The following is a 16,876-nucleotide window of genomic DNA, read 5'->3' as shown; positions in this document are numbered from 1 at the left end:
AAGGCTGTGACAAGGTGTAGGCAGCTTGTCCTTCAGACATCACAAGAAGAGTGACTTCAGTGGAAGGGAGATTCGCCGGGATGTACTGATCCACTGCTAGTGTCATAAATAGTTCACAAAAAGAATTAGAGCATTGGTACCACAGCAAAGGTTTAGCATCTGTCAGGCCTTAGAGAAGCTAGGGCTGGATCTTTTAAAAGTGGTTATGGTACCTATCTGCTTCTGATTGAACCTGGTTATAGTGGAAAATACCCTCAGATATCTGTCCTGTGGGAGATGAGTTTTCCACTTGCCTGCACAGTTCACTTTATTTCAAGAAATCAATTTATGCCTATGCATGTGAGAGAAGAAGCAGCCTCATACCTTTGAGTAGAAAACTCCAGCGTGTTGCAGGGCTCTGTTGTGTTGGTGCTTTCAGTAAACACCATCCTTAGGGAATATCTTTTTTTTGCCTGCAGGTTTATGTAATAGGGGAGAATAGAAACCAGCTATCCTGGTAATCCAAAAATACTTCCCCTTTAGAGGAAAGGATAGTGTAAAATGCAGATTTAATACATGTGTTAAATAAATACAAAATAATAAATACAAAATTTAATGATCCTTCAGCCACTAATATTTCACCAAATGCATGGATCAAAGCTTGGTTTTAAACACCACTTCTCCCTTCTTTGACTCAAGGCTTTGGGAAAAATCCTGCACTTTCACATATACAGGGCCAGAAAGGATGGAGGAGTACACGAACACAAAAGGCCAGGCGAAGGGAAGCAATACCTGAGAGAAGGATTGCAAAGACCAAGCACTGCACAAGAAGCCCCCAGCTTTAATTCAGCTTGCTTAAACTTTCCTTCGCTTGTGGAAAGCATTAATATACACGTGTATATGTATAGACATACATATAATATATATGTGCACAGGCGTAATCACATGTTCAATCAGGCCTTGATTTTAATGTGGCTCAGTAGATGGCACAGGTTGCTATTTGTACTTTAACAGGGAAATCTGCTCTATAGTACCCAGAGCAGATGATTAGCAGCTGTTTCCATGAAGACCTGCATTTTGTTGCACCTCCTGCCTGATGTACCATGTCAAACTTAAACACAGTGGTGCTTCTTCCTTTTCCCAGTAATTAGGGATGTGGCTGGTAACATTTTCCCACCAGGAGCTGAGTTTCTATGTCACTGTGGCTCCCTCCATACCTGTGTAGGGATGACCTCATACACATCACACAGCTGTGGAGACACCACCTCCTTGTAAGCCTTTCATTGATTTCACCATTTTGTTCCTTTTAGCTTGTAGTTGGTAGGGGAAAGGAAATACCTAGCTCTGTCTGCCAACCAGCCATCCAAATAGTGTAAAAAATAACTAATTCCTGGATCCTTGCTTTATAAGCATTTGGGTATGTCTCCCTCTTGCACAATTTGGACTCTTAAAGATTAACCTGAACAGCAGCACAGATGGATTTGAGCCTTGCACTGAGAAACCAACAACTACTTCTTTGGAGGATTTCTTTTCTCCCCTTCCCTGCAACACAGCTAAAATCCACATCCACTCTCCTTCCATCCTTCTACTCTTTCACCTTAAATACAGGGAGATTCCTTCTGTCTCTCTCCTAACTGTACCCTGGGGCTTACAAGCCCAGCCAGGCTGTTGCATTCTGTGGCCATGTTACATTTCCTGCCCTCCCCCCTCAGGCATATCCTGAGTTTGGGATGGAAAGCTTGTCGCAGGAGGCTCCCCCCTTCCCAAAGGGTCAGCAGACACGTGTCTGCTGCTCTACCCACCTACCAGTAAAACCAGGCAAGTTTTCACAGACCCTTTTGTTAGACATGGCAGAGACGACATTCTATGGCAGAGATGACATTCTATGGCATAGGAAGATTACAAAATGCTTTGTTGGATTATATCAATTATTAGTTAACTTGTGGCAGACCAAGTTCTCTGTTCCCCACACAGACACATCGAGGTAAAGAAGGCAAAGAAAAAAAGAAAAACACAGATATTTGTGCATTCCGGCACAGTGGTTTATCTAGTTTGAGACCATTTCCCAGAGGCCTGAAATGCTCTTTGCTTTGGTGGAACATTTACAGCCACTTGCAGAAAGTCTCTGGGACACTTCATGTAGATATCTCCCCTGCACGAAAGGTGAAGCATAAAGGTGTAGCTCTCAAACTGGAAGGAAATCTTTGGGATCTGAAGGGGGGAAATAACATGGTAGCTGTTAATTAATGTAATTAGTGATTCTTTAGATATTCTAACAAAATTGCCTCTCTAAGATCTGGGAAAGCTGAGCTTAGCTGGTTTGTTTGCCAGACAGAGTGAGCTCACTGAAAGGAGTGAAAGTGGGTGTTTAAATTTCAGTGGAGCATGGGGATTTCAGTCTGACTATGCCTTGTTCACTCCCTGTCACAGACTTCGCAGCAGCTTGGCTTTCTGGGGATTTGCCGAGGGTGGTACTTTTGTTCAAATGCAGGGCTAATTGTGAGGAGAGGAGTGGGCGTGCGTGAGAGGAGCTGTGAAGGAAAGTGCGTCACTAAGCTGTAAAGGTATCAAGCAGAAAAGAGGATAGCAGGAAAATGGAGAATGCCATCAGGGTGGCAGTGGTGTCCACCAGTCAGGGTGAGAAGTCTAAAGGCAACAGGATTGAGCCTGGGAGGTGTCTGGAAGCACCGGCAAAGTCCAAAGGGCCCCCAATGGAAAGCTTTGATCCTTGAAAAATATGACCTTGTCAGCAGAGCAGGTGACAAAATTTATGATTAACTGCGTGACACTATCCTTGCATGGGCGGTTCTGTGTGCTCATAGCCCCCGGTGAAATCGCTGGCTCCTCTGGTGCCTCACTGAAAGAGGAAAACTATGCAAGATTTTGGTGGCTTGGAGCGCAAGGACCTCCTCTGAAAATTGTTAGAGGTTATTCCATATATAGAGAGCAGATTTATGAGAACTGTGTGCCTAGAGATTCTCTAAGTCCAGAGAGCAATGTGTTGGCCAGCTGGGTTGCAGTGGTGACCTTCTGCATGGTTCTAATTCAGTACCATCTTCCTGAATCATAATTTTATACAGAGCAGCCATCCCTTGATCCATGTAAATACCAATGTTAACTGTTTCTCTCTGGTCCCTTTTCTGTCAAGTATCTGGTGCTCTTATTTGTTGCTCTTAAGATCTTGGTTTATAAGAGGGAAATAATGGAAAAATGGAGCCAGGAGGTGCTAACACTTAGTACATCACAGAGCTCAGTGCATGCTCTTTTCAACAACAAATGACAACGCACTGTAAGAAATCCCACCAGTTTTTCCTGAAGGCCAAGAACCCAAACCCACTGAGTTTCACCCACTCAGCCATAATCTCCATCTCTCTCTCCTGAGAAAATGTAAAAGTAGATACAAATATTTACTGCATTCTAAGTGAGGGCAAAGTACAAAAAGTTCAGAAACTTCTCCTGTGGAAAGCAGAATAATGGAATATAATGACATTTACATGTATTCTTTATCTCCTGAATTTAATGCAAATGTCTTCGCATTTACTTGAAGACAGCAGGAGCTTCATTGTTACCAAGTGTAGTGCCAGTGTATTCTTGCATTTGGGAGATATGGTTCTGAATTTAGATCCTGTGTGTTGCAGAGTTTGTGCAGCTTTATTTCTGCTCCAGAGTTAGAGTTGTTCAGGTTTGGGTGGGACTGGGGACAAAATTACTGCTTCAGAGAAGAGACCTTTCTTTTCAGCAGTGTGTGGAAACAGCAACCCAGCAGTGTATTCTGAGGAACAGGAAAGATGCAACTTGTGACTCAGCAGCCAAGTGAGGGTGAAAAACAACTGGTGTGTTGGCTGCTGTTCTGAGGTCATCTGCAAATCCTATCAGGCCACATTTTCTACTTAAACAAGCCATTAACAGAGGCCTTATTCTTCCTTAACGAGACAGCCCTGCTATAATAGCATGGCTTGCATACAAACCCACCAATTTAAAAAAAGAAAACATGTTTTAAGCTCAGCCCTATATCTAGCAGAATACATCAGATGCTTTATGGTGCCAAGGGTTTCACCAACACCTACAGGAAATCAATCAAAGGCTCTAGCAGAAGGCTGAGGGAGGGGAGATGTGCTTGTAATCTCATTCCCGCCTACTGAGAGCCTTTGAGAGCAGCAGCACCACCACCTTCAGTGTTTCTCTGGAAAATATTAAGGGCTTGAGATGTGTTTTGCGTGATGCCCACTGCCCTCTCCCTCACCATGGGTGGAACAAGGCAATGTCTTGCCCTCTTTAAAGCTTCCCCAGCCTCAGCAGCAGCAAGGCATTTAAGGGATCTGCTGTTTTTCTTCCCTCCTGTTTCCTTTTTAGCAAATCCTGTTCCCTTTTTGACTTGCCGCTCATAGCTACGTGATCCAGGCAGTGACAGGGTCTGGGGTGGCAGCCCCAGCTGAGTGGATGTTCTGATGCATTCCAAAGACCTTCTGTCAGTGTTCTGCTGCCTAACTCAGCCTGTGTCCTGCCCCCACAGTCCTGTACCTCTTCCTGTGCAGTTTCAGAGCTGTTCTCATCTGGGACGATGTCGCTGCCGCAGTCCCTCTGAGGTCATGTTGAGTGGTGGCTGCCTGCCCCAGGAGGTGAGCCCTGAGGAGCACCAGCCATGCAGATCCCCAGGCTAGCAGTGTGGGGAGGGAGGGCAGGACAAGCCCCCCAGCAAGGAGTTTAGACCCACAAGGGCCATGTTGCTATCCAGATTCATTAAAGGCACTTGTCATTCAGTACTGAACCTTAAGGATGAACTCAAATGCTGTCCCTTGCTTTGGTGCAGAGCTTTTTCCTTCCTTTTCCTTTTTAGGAAGCCATGAGTTTTTGATGGCAAGCCTGCATGTGGTGGCTGGTTACCACTCCAGGCTCCATATCACTCTAGCAAAGTGAATGCAGATAGCATGGAGTCAGAGTGCTGGCTTGCTTCTTCAGCAAGCCACCCCTGTACTAACCCCCTGAGTGTACAACCTTTGCAATGTTGCTGGGGAAGAGGCACCTGAGGAAAGATCTCTTTTGGCTTGCATAACAAAAGATGAGAGAGAGAGCAACAGATGTAAAATACTCCCTGAGGAGGGTTTTCTTCCATTGCCCTTTAGCAAATCACATCAGTGTTCAGCGATATGAACTGATAGAGATCCCAAACTTCTGATCCAGTGCTGCATGGACTTTTTAAAAAAGCATAAAAATCAAGACCACAGGAGATTTTAACCACTCTTTAAGTATTCAGCTACTGAATGTTTTGCCCTTTAGCACATTAGATGTTTTAATAAGAAAGAAGTTGACAAGAAAGAGAAATGCATATCATTTCTCTTTTTCTTTCAGTCCTGGCCACCACTGACAGTGATGAACACAGCTTGCCCACAGGGTAGCACACAATGGGAGAATTTAGGGAGATCTGTACAGGCCCACAACACTTCCATCAATAAAAATTCTCCAACTTTTCTTCACTTCTATATCTCTTCTAAAAAAAAAAAAAATTAAAATGAGTTCTTTAAAAACAACTGCCAAATTAATAAACTGATGAGAGATACAGCTAGATCAGTTGCTGATTACAAAATTCTTGGATTGTATAAAGATCTATACAATTGCAAACACTTCTTGTGATGGGGTGAGGAGATCTGGGTTTCTAGACTTGCTGAGCCTGAAGTATAGTGTACTATACCATACTGCATAGTATGGGCTCGAATGGGATGTTGCCTCAGGTAGCTCCTGGTGGGCTAGAAATGTTACCTCTAAACACGAATTGTTTTCTCTTTTGGTGATCGATAAAAAAAACTCTAATCACCTGAGGATACTGAGGTTCTTTACTTAAACGTACTTCAGTATGTGCTAAACTTTCAGCCAGTGGAAATGACTGTGTCTCGGTGCAGGGTCAGTCACAGGGTAAAACTAATGCTAAAATCAAACAACCTTCCTACAAGAGCTTTCATGAAAGCATCCTGAGGACACAGGCACCTTGAACCAGAAAAACGTACAGCAGTGTGAAAGCCAAGACTGGGTGAGAGGATCCCAAGGGCTCTGGAAACAACCAGAAGGCCATGCACAGGCAGTGTCTGTTACCATGAGCACTTGTGTCAGCAAGGGGCAGCAGGGACAGAGCTACCTGTCCCACTGGCTGGTTGCTCCCCAAGGCTGCCCTGGCTTCTCCTAGTCACCACTCTGCTAATCCTGGCACTTGAAAAGTTTGTATGGAATTATCAAACAGTTTCCTCTAGGGGAAACAGTGTATGAGAAGCTAAAGTGGTTTGATGTTTTCTAAATTAAGCATTTCAGATGCTCATATCAGAGTAACACTTCATCCCCAGCTTTTGCTTTGTTTTGCTTTTAGAGAGGCAAAGCATTTCTTTTTTATTTTTCCTTTAAAATCCTTCCTGTACTAGTTAGAAAAAAATATTTTTAAACCTAGAATAAATAAATATTTCTTACATTTATATATTTTTGCATATTTTGTACAGTAAATATATTGTTCATTTTTAAAAACCAAACTATGGTGCAAACAGCTCTGATTTGGTTTGCCATGCTGCCAGGTCATGAACACGCAATCATATCCAGTCTCTAGTCTGCTGCCGAACCTTCAGGTAATAGCAGAGTTAAAAACCACCACAAGTGACAACAGTACTGACTACTGAACAACAGTATAGAGTATTAAAAATAAGTGGACTTTTCTAGAAAGGAAAATTACATGTCATTCCAAGGCCACCTTCACAAGCATAATCTTGAGTGCCATGATTGTCATTTTCGGGACAAGATCTGATCCCTAATAGCTTCCTTAGCAGGATGCTTCCAGGGCTTCCTTTTCTTGTAATAATGAAGTCACCAGCACTATATAACTGCAATACCAGAGACCTTATTTCTGGCAGTAAGTCACTCAAATATTACCACACCTTGCACTGTTTCTCTTTTTTCCCTTCATTCTCTGTGGGTCAAGATTTTACATTTTTGAAATTTTTTATCGCTTTCTCCTGAAGGCAATAGCAAGAAGGAGCAGTCACAGCACTTTTTTCTGGAACTTAGGAGGTGTTAAATATTCTCCTTATGGTCTAGTTAAACCTGTTAAACATTTTGTGAAGGTTTGATAGGTCTTCATATAATCACATTAATGATGCTTTGTTCCTTTCTCTATTTTTTCCTCCTTTTTTGTTTTTCCCTTTGTCTCATTACAGTTGAAACTATAGAGGAAAAAACAGCAGACTCCTTGCAAGATTTGTACAGAGCCTTGGAGCAGGCCAGCCTGTCTCCTTTAGGAGAACACCGGATTTCCACTAAGCTGGAATATAAGAAATCTTTTGTAAAGAGATGTAGCGATCCAGTAGTCAATGAAAAACTGCACCAGCTGCGAATTCTGAAAAGCACTTTAAAGGTGAGATAAAAGAGGGAGGAAAAATCCTACCCCAGGGTTGGATTGGGCTGTATTGTAAGCAGAGATTATTGTGTGCAGCTGGAGTCCAGGCTGAACCTGGTGTGAGAAACAAGGGAGACACAGGGGAGCACTGCTTAAAAAGCAGAGAAAAATATTCCTGGGAGAACAGTCAAAGTGAGGGGATCAGTTTTTATTTCTGCACAGGTTAAATCTCAGTCAGCTTCTCCTCTAGCTAGTTTAACAGAATTTGATACCAAATTGTTGGAGAAAACCTTAATCCTGTTTTTGTCCCTGAATATTTTCATTTACCAAAATGCACTCACTCTGTAATTGCCGAAGTCTAAAGTTAAGCAAAGCCAGCCTTTTGGAAAGGAGCAGTATCTCTTGCAAGACTCGATTATTTTCTATTTGATGAGCTTGTTCCAGGACAAAACTGTGTGCTTGCTTTCTGTGTAAGCTGGTAGGATCACTGTATTTAATCAGTAAAATTGATTAAATAAATAGTGGTAATGATAGATATGAAGATTTTTATGGTTATTTTAAATGTACCACAACTCATCCTTGTCAGATTCCTTTGTTTGTTACAGCATTCAATTCTGTCCTGATAGAGATTTCAGCAAACAATATGCTGCATTTCCCCAGGGACCGTGTTAACTATATTAAATTAACATGTTTTAAGTCACCAGATAATTGTACAGTGCATTTTGTAACAGCTTTCATCAAAGAGGGCTTTATCAACATTAATTAATTTAGTTTTCCATCACCTAGAGAAGCATTTAAGCAATATTATTTTCATGTTGTGGGGCCCCCATTCTGAAAATAATCTTACGTATGCTTAACTTTCTGTACTGTATTGTATCATCTCATTGAAAATCATCTCATTGAAGGCACCTTGCACTATTATCTGGGTATGTGAGTCTTTGCAGGATTGTAGGCTGGCAGAAAAAGTCAAGATGCAGAGGCTTTTCACATGACCTCTAGAAGCCTGTGAGACTGAAATAAAATCACAATACTCTCAGACACGTTGGGGTGACAGGAGATTCACACTGTGGCTGTGCTTTTGCACCCTGGCGGGCTCACTTGTACAAAAGCTCTGGTTCAGCATCAGCAGCTTGCTGCCATGCTGAATTGTCTGTCTTGTTGGTATTTATTGGTACCTGAGATACATTACACCAATGGCTTCCTGCAAATGAAAGGGAAGTCCAAAACCAGCCCCTTCCTCCAGGGAAGTCCAAAACCAGCGTAACCTCTTGACCTTGTGGATGCCTGGTTTTGTGCTTCTCTGGAACTTCTTTCTTTTGGACCAAGCAAACACAATTTGTTCATTCTCTGTCCATGAGCCATATTTTCTAAACCTGTCTGCATTCTTGTTTATACCATGATTTGCACAACTCATTCTTAAGTACATGACACCAATAATCGAAAACACAGTAGCAACAAGGGCCAAAGACAGATAATTACTGTTCCTTGTGTAGAACAACAATGTAGAGTAGCACATTCTTGTTTTGCAATGACATCATGGTAACTCATGATGAGTTTCTAGCTCCATTATAGCCCAGAGCTCCACCTCTGCCATACTGCAGGTAGTCATATCTACCAGTAGCTCCTGCTGTTACCTAATCAGTTATTCTTTTTATCAGTGCCTTTGATTTCTCCTTCCTGAATGCAGGCAATTGCACCGGCCTGTTGGAGCTGATGTTCTGAACTCTCCTTGAATTTTATCCTACATAAAAGTAGCCTGAGACAGCCCTCCAAACTGCTTCTAGCTCGTCCCATCTTCTAAGCCCTTAATGAAAGACCCCTCTGCTCTCTTCCCTGTGATAACACAAAACCATTCTCCTGCTGCTGAGTATAAGCTATCTGGATGGTAGTCCGGGAGTTTGGGACCAGACACAACCTGTGAGAAGCAGGTTATGGTAGTTCAAGCAGAGATGATTTCATTTCCACTGGTCATTGTCAGCTTGCTCCTCCGTTTCTGAAAATGAATATTCTGGCAGGTAGTGTTAAATAACTGCTATTTGCAAAGCATGAAAAATACTTTTCCATGTACTGCTTCTGATCTGTCCCATCAATGTGGGCTTAATATTTCCCCTTACCACGCTCTCCACAAAGATTTAACATAGTATGGACATGGAAGATATGAGTCAGAAATGAGGAGTGTGAAACCTGGGTGGCAGGGAGGTTAGCGGGGAGATTTCTGGTGACCATAACATTCCTGTGCAGAGTAGTACTGCTGGAAACCTGTGTGTTAGCTGTGCTTCCAAGGCTTTTGTCTGTGGAATCCAGCTTCCACCACTTTCAACAACTGGAAATGGCCATGGGTATATCTGAGGCTTACTCTGATCCATACTAGCTGCCTGTCAACTCTCTTATAAAGTAATCACCAGAGAGTGATCATGATACAGTCACATCCCCTGCCTCAATGATGCATAAGGAGATATCAACAGCTATGCTATATTTTACCTTTTTCTGCCTTCTCTTTACCTCTGCAGTGGTAGGAGGCAGTTGCAGTCAGCCACACCATCACATACCCTAGATCTTTAGTGGAGATGAGTTGTCATTAACACAGGATTCCTTGCACAAGCCTTTGCAATGTAGCTCTCAGATGCCCCCATGAGAAGCCTGGTAAAAAGGCTTAGGTGTGCTGGCAGGCAGAGGGGCCATGTGTCTGCATCCCACACAGTATTTCTGATGCTGATCAAGAGCAAACAGATGGCACTTTGTTATGTGAAACCCATCTGGAGAAATGCAAGCAGGTAATAGTAAACAGTACAGGGTTTGCTTTTTCTTGGGCTGGACAAGGGGCAAGGAGGGGGAATAGGGACTATTTCTGAGGGTGCTGGAAAAGGCGAGGGAAGCCCTGGCCTCACAGGGTGAGGTGTGACACCCTGTAGAAAGGGCTCCTGTTTGTGAGCAGTCATATGGCTCATAGTCCTTGTGCTTTTAGGGGCTCTGTGGCTTGAATTTGCACCCCTCCATTCTCTCCTTCCACCCATGTGATTGATATTTTCAGTGACTCATCACTTGTGTTAACTCTTTACTTTTTCCTCTTCTCTCACAGGCCAGGGAAGGAGAAGTAGCCATTATAGATAAAGTTCTGGATAATCCAGCTTTGACATCTAGAGACTTTCAAGAATGGAAACAAATGTACCTCGATCTCTTCATGGACATCTATCAAAGCAACACCCCGAGGGACTCTGTTAATGGCTCATCTGAGGCTGATGCCCTTATAGCCTCCTTAGCGCACACTCACTCTTATATAGAAACGCATGTATAAAGGTCTCTCTTTTTGCCCATTTGCTACACTCCAGCCCTTTACTGAAGTGCATAAAGTAGTTTTTATATCCATATGTGAGAGCTCTAGTAAATTATATTTTAATGTTACTCAGCTGTGTGAAGTAAACCTTCAATGGTCAACAATTCCACTTCTTTAATGAAGATTTGTATATTTTATATGCTACCAATGCTCAGCTTGTGTTTACTTTCTGTGAATTAACAAACATGATCTTTAGCTATTAAAGAAAAGGATTTAAAAGCATTTTTGGAAGACTGTGGCCTTCATGCAGGAAGTTCCACGTGCTAAAGCTTTTGTTATTGGTCATTTTACAATGATATTTTATATTATATAATTCCAGTATTGCATTGCATTTTTGGAGTGCAGGTACTATTTTGGTGGTGGGAGAAAACCAATTTTTATATTTAATGAGAAACTCTAGGAGTTTTCTTAACAGGGAAAAAGTGTAATGCAGTGTATATGTTTCAGTTTTGTCTAGCACAAAAAAGGGTGAAAATCAGCAGACAGAAAAGGACTAATGTGAATTTAAGTATCAAAAGGTTAGGTCTTATTTCCTTGTGCTTTTTTAAAGCCTGTTGCTGAGGTTTACCATCAGTGCAAAGGGATGATGGTTTGTATTATAATTAAAAGAAAATTGTGTGTTGTCTTTTGATCACATTAGGTTGATTTAAAAAGAAAAAATTAGTCCAGATACTGTGATTGATGATGCTTTTGCACTGAAGGTATCAGTATAATGTGCAGATTTTGCAAAAGGGAAAATGTAGCCTGTGAACATCCTTGGTAGCAGCGTTTCTTTTGCCCAGAAAAGCAACAGTGGAAAAGGTTCCCAATGAAATGCTCCAAATCTGAGATGCTTTGAAGATTTCCACAATAGAAAAGAAGTGAATAGGATTTTTCAAGTAGTCTCCTATGTGTTTTCTGAGCTGTGAAATTTAGCTGTATTGTATGCAGGGAAGATGTGTGATGAGAGCAGAGCTGAGCATAGAACCTGAAAAATAACTGAGGAGTGAAAAAGCCTCTGGTTTGCTTTTGAAGGGGAAGGGATGTCTCTGGGTTCTGCTGAGTTCACAAGCCAGTTAAAATGTTTTAAACTTCCGTGAGATTTGAGATCTGCTGGAGACAACCCAGTGAATATGAGTGGAAATGGCTCCTTAGAGTCAGGCATATGCCTGGAATAAAACTAGGAGGGAACTCTTAAGTCACATATTTACTTTTTATGGGCTTGTTTTTGAAAAGTCATCAGAGCATGATAAAATATTTCTGCTGCTCTTCAGTATTTTGCTGCATAAGCTAGGACTCATGACATGATCTAATAATGCTCATGTTAAAAGGAAAAGCCTCCTTTATACTTTTTACAGCGAGTTGTACTCTTAACCAACTTTAGACTATTGCCTGTACAGCTCAGTGAATGTACTTTAAACTTTATGAGCTCTGTTATTTCCTGGCAGTTATATCCATGAAGGGATGAAGGAAAGAATGGACAGATTTATCTTCTCTCTCCTTCTTTCTTTATTTATTTTATTCCTCTCCTTCTGTCCTCTTTTTCTCTCTCTCTCCCCTTTTCTCTTTTTCTTTCTTTTCCTCCTTCTCCCCCTTTCTCTTTTCCTATCTTGTTATTGCATTTGGATTGCAAATGTTCTGCAGATTTTGCACAACTGTACAGAAGAGTGGCCTTTCTGTAGCCCATTTTCAGTAATCCTATATTCAAGTCGATATGGCTGACAAATCATGTATTAACATTTGTATAGAGTTCTGGATTCAGTGTAAGATTTGTACTATTAGAAGAATATTGTTTGTATAAACTGAACATTTATTTACTGCATGGGTACTGACTTGTATATTAAATTTGTGAGGTTTTTGTAAATTTCTCTTAAAAAATGCTTGACTTGAAATGGATTGTGCTATTGTTCCAAGCATTTAGATCCTCTTGCTATTGTTTTACTGGACCAAAAGTAAATATATTAATATGAAAAACTCTTTATATCTGATGGATGTATATGCACATTGTGTAGTTGATTCCTTGTCAAAACCAAGGCAGTTCAGAAGACTTAGATCTGTTGCTATGCAACAGCCATTCTGCCTGCACTTTACATTAGTAAAGTTAGCTTGATTGCTTTAAAGGTGAAAATTAAACATTACAGTTTTTTAAGCTAGTCTAGTGACAAAGAACATGTGTCCTCTTCATTGTGCTGCCTTCTTTTAAGAGTATTAAATGTTCTTCTATATATATATTTTTATTGTATTAACTCTCAGCCTAGAAAGGGAACACTGTAAAATGAAGTACAATAAATTTAGCTTTTAAATGAACGTTTATGACTCAATATTCAATTTACTCCATGCCAGAGTTATTTTGTGGTATCTGACCATTCTACCTGCATTTCACAGCTCCACGTACCTTTATGTACCTCTGTTATCCGAGTTCAAACTCTGCCAGCATGACCAAAAAGGGCTATTGCTGATTCATATGTAGGCAGACACTGAATAAAGACTTCTGAAAACCTTCAGTTACCTCCCTCCCCTTTTTACTGTTTGATGAAAGTAAACATTTTTTTACTGCAGGATTCTCTCATGTACCAGTTCAACAGCAACGAACAATTTCACCATTATGAGCAGGTGTGATAAAACACCCTTTGCTACCCAGTAAAGTGCCAAGGCATTAGTTACAGCTTGTTACTCTTGTAACAAGCTTCTTAGAGTCTGATAATAATTATACTTATTCAGCTCTGGCCATCTAAACTAACATAGGGTTTGGATACAAATGAAAGGTACGGTACCAGTAGATTGCATCTTTAAAATGACACAAAATAAGCATCTGGAAAGCATTCTATCAAACAAACACTGTTTTAACTTACGGCTGTAACTGAGTCCACATAGCAAAAAATCCATGCTTTCTGTCTAGTAATTTCCTGCTGGTTAGCGAAGACATTCTTGCCTACTATGTAGCATATCAAATAATACCTTTTCCTTGGCTACTAATTCTTGTAGGCATCAATTTTCTAGTCTTTATACAGCTCGCTTTCGTTTTGCTTAACCATAGCATAAAAGCTCAATAGCACTTTACCAACTGGGAAAATTACCTCTGATTAAGAAAAGAGAAAAGTTGGATTATATTTTTTAATATATTAAAAATATGACTTGCAACACCTACTAATTTCTATCTAGGTATTACTCTTCAAAAGTCAAGGATTATGATTCTCACTGATCGCCTTTAAATACGCTGCTTGCTACATCCCTGCTCAGTGAGATCAACTTCTGGCTCTATAAATCCTAGCAGTGTTTTCTGTCCTGGAGCCAGATTTTCTTGCCTGTTTCCACCGGCTCATCCAAGCAAAAATTCCACTTTCTCCCATTCAGTGCCACTGCAGTTTTCTTCTCCAGGACCGCCCCACTTGCTCATCTCCTGGGATGGATGTTCCTCAGTGTTGTGAGTTCAGCAGTTGGGCAGCTTCTTGTGCTGGCTGTCACTGTCCCGCTCGTCAGCCATCTCGGAGAGCTGGAGCACGGCACACTGCAGCCCACACCAAGGCAGAGGGGCTTTGCAGATCTCCTCCCAGCCATCGTTGTCAATGTCGTAGCCGACCACGTCCTGCGTGGAGACTTCCAGTGAGTTTTGCCATTTCTTTCCCCCAATAAGAAGAGCCGTTTCCTCTACCACTGCCAGGCCATAGGAAAATCGATCATAGACCAGTGGTCTTAACCGGGTCCATTGGTTTTGGTCAGGGTCGTACCTTTCTATTTCAGAGAATGGTTCATATAATCCTAAAAAGGTGAATATGGATTCCCTGATTGTTGCCATCTGATGCCCAAACCGAGCAATGCTCATTGGGGCTCGTTTCATCCACTGCCCTTCAAGTGAGCTCAGAGAATATACATCATTGCTTGTGCTGGCTGGGGCTGAGTACTTGCCCCCAGAGATGTATATAGTGTTCTTGCAAACAGCACTGGCATGGCCATGTATCTTGCATGGCAATTCCCTGGCCTTCGTCCACCTGTCCCTGCTGATATCATAGACTTCCACAGACGAATGCAGAGATCCATCTTCACCCCTTCCACCAATGGCAAAGATGTCCTTGCCTAAGACACAACAAGAAAACTGGCATCTCTTTTCCAGCATGCCAGTGATTTGAGTCCACGTGTTAAATCTTGGATCATAACGATGGACTTTGTTCGTTACCAATAAGATCTTTTCAGTTTTAGCGTCACCCAGGGAACCACTTTCTATTTCCCCACCCAAGATATAGAGGAAGTTCCCCACCACGCACACACTGTGGTTCTGCACCCTGTCCTGCAGCTGTGTGAGAGTTCGCCACTTGTGATTGTAAACATCAAAGGCCACCACGTCAGTGACAAGCCCCTCACTTGCTGTCCCTCCCCCCAACAGAATGATCCGAGTTTTCTGGTTCCTCAGCGCAGTGGACTTATCCTGCAGGACAGGCTGTTTGAATACAGATGTGTGATAATTTATTGCTTTAATGATCAAGCACTTAATACCTGCTGAGAGGGACACTTCTGACTGTGTGTAGGTTTTTCTCAGCTCTTCCACTGGGATGAGACCATATCTTATGTGCTCTAAAAGGCTACTTGCATGATCCAGCCTGGATTTATCCTGCTTCAGCCACAGCAGCAAAAGATTCAACAGGCGGCTTTCTTTCACCATGGGGAGATCTGGTGATTGAATCACTGCTAGTAAAGACTTGAAGTTCAGCTCAAGAAGTCCTGACAAATCCAAGTCCAGCAGCTTCCAGACATTATTGATAATGTATTTTTCTGTTGCTGCTAAGGCATCTGGCAGATAGAACTTCCTGGCCACATTGGCAGAGAAGCAGCAGTTTTCCAAGGCAAGATTGTTGATTAAGTACTGATTGCACAAACTGATAGCATCCGTCACTTGCAAGTAGCTTGCAGCTTCCAAAGTGTCCTCCAGGCTTTCAAAGGAAAGGGGTAGCAAGGATGTGTAGATGAAATCCAGGATGTGCTGGAGACCAGTAGGTGAGACAACTTGCAGATGAATGACACTGGCTTTAGACTCTTGGGTATAGCTTTTGAACATGGCTCGGAAGTAGTCGCTGGAGCATGCCAACAAGGACTTGTGTGCAGGGAACTCGTTTTCTTTCACTTTCAGCAAAATATCACACAGAAAGCCCTCTGATCTCAGGCTCTGGTACTGGGCAAGCACGGCAGTGCAGTGTGCTTTACAGTAGGACAGGAAGTAGCTCATGGTAGAAAATGCAATGCTTTCCCCTTGAGTTATTAAAGCTAAAATTCAATTAGATATTGAAGCAGCTGCCTTACTCAACAGCCATTGCTTGAATGCCCAGCAGACCTCCAGCTGTTAAAGAAAAGCCCAATCAAATTAAAAAAAAAAAAAACAAACAAAACAAAACAAAAAACTCAGTCTCTTGCCTGGCATAGAGGGACAGTTAGTAGATTTGTAGTGAATTCAATGCATTCCTTTATAAAAAAAACAGCTGAATGTTATAACAGCTGTAGGATGCTTACTGTTCTCGCCTCCACAACTTGTGCAAGGATGAAGAGTCCGTGGTTGTGCTGAGCACTTTCTTGGCTGGCCATCAGGTGACAGATGAGGGAGTTAGATGACAATCCCAATAAATGACCCTTCGTGTCTGCTCAGCTGTGGCCCCCGACCCTTCTTGCTCCACAGGCAGATCAAATTGATCCTCTCCGGCTGCCAGCACGTGGCTCTGAGCAGACACAGATGAGAAGGAAGTGGTGGCTTTTCTCCTCTTGTTTGTGTTTCAAGCTCCAGCCAGTTTAGACCTCGTCACCCCTAGGACAGGAGCCCCCTTTTCATTCTCTTTCCACAGGGTCTTGGGAAGCCTCAGCTGAAGATCAAATCAGTGCCCAGGGATTATTACGGCAGCATTTTCTAAGCCCATAAATCTCTCTCCGGCAGGCAATAAGACAACCAAAATACCGTGATTAGTCACTGGTTCGATTTGACATGCATTTCTGGGCTCTCTGCTTCACGTGACACCTCCATAACTCACAGCTACCAGAATAGCCACAGGCTCATTCCCTTATCCCCCTTGCCCAGGAGCCAACCCTGGGCAGGTCTGGGCGGGCGGACGGAGGAGCTTCCACTGACAGCCACAGCCAAGGCAGCTGACTTGGAATGACCTGGCTGGAAATCACAAGGGTAACACATTCGCACAAAGTGGTGACAAAAATAGATTGCCCCAGTTCAGCCATAATAA

General features: G+C 42.3%; 1 protein-coding gene across 1 annotated transcript; it reads right to left on the bottom strand.

The window, feature by feature from the left end:
* Positions 1-5,243: 5,243 nt before the first annotated feature.
* On the bottom strand, positions 5,244-16,606 carry KLHL34 (kelch like family member 34). The gene is made up of 2 exons (XM_008922348.3): positions 13,057-16,606; positions 5,244-5,467 (listed from the first exon to the last, which is right to left on the bottom strand). Exon 1 carries the CDS (start codon positions 15,877-15,879, stop codon positions 14,092-14,094), a length of 1,788 nt encoding a protein of 595 aa, XP_008920596.3. The 5' UTR covers positions 15,880-16,606; the 3' UTR covers positions 5,244-5,467; positions 13,057-14,091.
* Positions 16,607-16,876: the final 270 nt, after the last annotated feature.

Source organism: Manacus vitellinus, unplaced genomic scaffold, assembly GCF_001715985.3.
Source record: "Manacus vitellinus isolate BGI_N305 unplaced genomic scaffold, ASM171598v3 scaffold_7_pilon, whole genome shotgun sequence".
NCBI classification, from domain to species: domain Eukaryota; kingdom Metazoa; phylum Chordata; class Aves; order Passeriformes; family Pipridae; genus Manacus; species Manacus vitellinus.
Note: the sequence above shows the minus strand (reverse complement) of the source record. Positions and strands in the feature narration are given on the sequence as shown.

Excerpts from the sequence above, each read along its gene's own strand:
- KLHL34 (XM_008922348.3), bottom strand. The coding sequence starts at position 15,879 with ATGAGCTACTTCCTGTCCTACTGTAAAGCACACTGCACTGCCGTGCTT.